The 3,101-nt window shown below is 55.8% G+C and overlaps 1 protein-coding gene across 1 annotated transcript in view; it reads right to left on the bottom strand.

Moving 5' to 3' along the window:
• Window positions 1–6: 6 nt before the first annotated feature.
• IKBKE (inhibitor of nuclear factor kappa B kinase subunit epsilon) overlaps window positions 7–3,101 on the bottom strand; it is a 23,033-nt gene continuing 19,938 nt past the window's right edge. The window contains 3 exon segments of the mRNA XM_023538265.1: window positions 7–1,222; window positions 1,440–1,552; window positions 2,301–2,397. Of these exon segments, the coding sequence (XP_023394033.1) occupies window positions 1,147–1,222; window positions 1,440–1,552; window positions 2,301–2,397 (286 nt within the window). The 3' untranslated portion in view covers window positions 7–1,146.

The following is a 3,101-nucleotide window of genomic DNA, read 5'->3' on the forward strand; positions in this document are numbered from 1 at the left end:
CATTGGTGAGTCCTTCCCTCTACATGTCCTCTCCTCCCTCCCCAGCACATTGCAGATCTCACCCTATTTAATCCCATGATCACATCACGAGGGAGGCATCATTACGTAGCAGAGGAGGGAATTAAAGCTCAGAGCTGAACAAACCTCCCAGCGTCAAGCAGCTGGTAAGGAGCAGTCAGGAGTCAGATCCTGCTGGAATCTCTGCCGATTTTTCCACCATGCCACTGGTTCTCAAATGGGGAAGTGACAGATATGAGGATGATGGGGAGGGTGTCCTCACCCTTGCCTGAGCAAATGTGTATGTGTGTAAGTAAAGCCCACTGACCTTCAGGGCAAGGACCCTCTTGATTTTGAGATGATGTCCTTCCTTCTCTTTGGTGTTAAAATGTACTTTATGAAGTGAGATACTGGGTGGCAGGTTTTTTTCCCCCTTCGGATGTGCTTATTTGATTATATGAGAAGTTGGTTACTCCAATTTTCTTCTGTGAGTTTCACAGGTGCACAGAATCCAAAAGTCTGAGCCCCAATACCTGCTGACTCCCCCAGTACCCTCTCCAGTACCCTCACGTGCCCAAAGAGGGGAATCTCCTCAGGTGGTGTCTCTAACGCTGGGCCTGCAGCTTGGGGGTGGAAGGGGTGCCTGGAGCATCTGCACAGAACAGGAGCCCAGCAAGGACAGAGAAACATGGGCCTTGGGCAATTAGCCCAGGCTCTGTGCCTCGGTTTCCTAGTATATGACATGGAGATGAAACAGCACCACTCTTAGGATGGGTGTGAAGTCAGGCTGGGTGAAGCATCAGGCAGAGTCCACACTCAGCCACAAATCCACATGCCCCGAGCCCTCATCTCTGACTCACTGAGAATAGTTTTACATCAAGGTCAAATGAATTCTCTTTTTGGACATACAGCAATTGCTTAAACTTAGATGAAATTTTCATCTCTGACTGCACTATATTCTCAAGACTATAGTGGAAGCCTATACCTTGGGAGGATGGCGACTCACCCATGGACAGGCCAAAGTGCCAACGTGACTATATGGAAAATGGACAGCTGTCATCCAACCTGCATGGTTGGGTACAGGGACCCTGAGCCCCTGAGGCAAGGGTGGCTTAAGGACCCAGCCCTCCCCGGCATAGTGGGGACTCTTTACCCTTCAATGATGCGGTTGTTGTCCTGGAGGTCAAAGGCCAGCAGCTTCATCTCCTCATAGAGCTTTTCCATGCTGTCCAAGGCAGAGGCAGGAGAGGCACTGTGCCTGAGGCCAGAGCTGGTGCCCGGACCCCCTCCCCGGGAGGCCCACCACCAAGCCTCTCTTATCTTGACTTCTAAGCCTGGTATGAGGCTAAAACTCTGCGGCTCTAACCTCAGCACCCAGCCCCTGACCCCCTCCTCGCCCCCCATCACACACACACACACATCCCTCTCTCTCCGACACTTACTGGACACCTAGGTCCCTTAGGGCAGGAGTGGCATAAGTTGCTACAGGGGGTGGTGAGGCCTGAGCCCCCTTTGTTCTGTCCTGAAGTAGCTGGTGAGATAGCCCGTCAAGGATCTGGAGGGAACCACACTTTAGTCAGAAGGGAAGACACAGATCACCTTTGAGGAAGGGGAGGTGCTGGGGGACGGTAAGAAAAGGGTAACACAACAGCCCCCAGCCCGTACCCCTGGAGCACCTGAACCCTGGAGCCGAACCCACAAGCCTCCTTCCCATCCCGAGAGTGCAGCTGCCACAGCCACCTTCACCCATCTGTGACTGATTTAACGATCCAGACTGCCAACTACTCTGCTTCTACCCTCCTCCTCCTCTGAAGCAGGAGCTGGAGCTGCAGAGGTGTAGGGGGCGGCCTAGCACCAGCTCTGGACGAACGCGGCTGCTGCTGTGCCTGTGCCGGGAGGGGAGAAGGAGCCCTGCTCCGTTCCCGTTGGCACAGCAGGCGGCTTCTCCAGCTGGTCTCTTTACACAAGGCAGATCAGAAGGTCAAGGAGAGCTCGCATTGCCTCTCTCAGGAGTGGCCTGGAGATGCCCAGGCTGCACGGGGCACGAGGAAGGTGTCTCAGCATTGCGGAGGCTCTGCCCTCACAGGAACCTTCGGTCTGAGATCACCAGGCAGTGCCCTCCACTCTTTCTCCATCCCCACCTCAGGGCACCTCTGTGGGTCAGAAACCTCCAACCCCCACCAATGTGCTTGGACTCAGTCAAGGGCAGCTCTGCCCAGAGGCAGGGGAATGGCCCGAATGCCCTTAGAGTACCGGATTGACCTGGCTTCCCTCAGCAGCCCAGGTGCCCCCCAAATTCTCACCTTGCTGAGGCCCTCCTGGACCCCCTGGGCTTCTGTGTTGCAGGCAGCCACGGAGCAGCCGACCAGGCGCAGGTGGTTCCTGGCCTTGTGCACCAACCTCAAGGGAACAGATGAAAAATCAGAGCCGGACTCGCTGGCTCTTGCCGGGGCCCACCCAGCTGTGGTTCAGCTTCCAGACAACAGAGGCCAGAGCCCGTGGGTCCCAGGCACTGGCCTCCCTCACTGCCTCTTATCTTCTAGGTGTTTCCTCACCTCTCACCTGCCCCACTGTAAGAATGCTCACGTACTGACTGAGGCTGGTGAGGGTCCCAGCAGAGCCCCCTGGGAGCTGCAGACACGCATGTGGCTGGGCCGGGTCACCGGGCCAGGTCACCAGGCCATTTAAGATGAGTGTGAGGCCAGGTCAGGCTCCAGGGAGGAGAGCCCACGCTTAATACGGGAACTGCTCGTGCTCTCATTTCCAGAGCAAATCAAGGTCAAGGCACATTTATGAATCCTCTAAGTGGAGGGAGTGAACAAGAACTTTTTCCCCATTGCACAAAAGGAAACAACGTCCACGGACGGCTTCAACCTGCGGCTGGTTCTCAACCCTGGCTACACAGTAGAATCCTCTGAGGCACGTTGAAACTACTGATATCCGAGCGAGCTTCACAGCAATTAAATCGGAATTCAGGGTGAGTTGGGGCGCAGGGGCTGGGCACTGTATTCTAACGTGAGGGTGGGTGGGTGCCTGGGTCTCAGCCCCGTAACAAGCCCACAGGTCCCACGGACCTCGGACAGGCAGCACCTGGGAAAGCGCGT

Source organism: Pteropus vampyrus, unplaced genomic scaffold, assembly GCF_000151845.1.
Source record: "Pteropus vampyrus isolate Shadow unplaced genomic scaffold, Pvam_2.0 Scaffold217, whole genome shotgun sequence".
Classification (NCBI taxonomy): domain Eukaryota; kingdom Metazoa; phylum Chordata; class Mammalia; order Chiroptera; family Pteropodidae; genus Pteropus; species Pteropus vampyrus.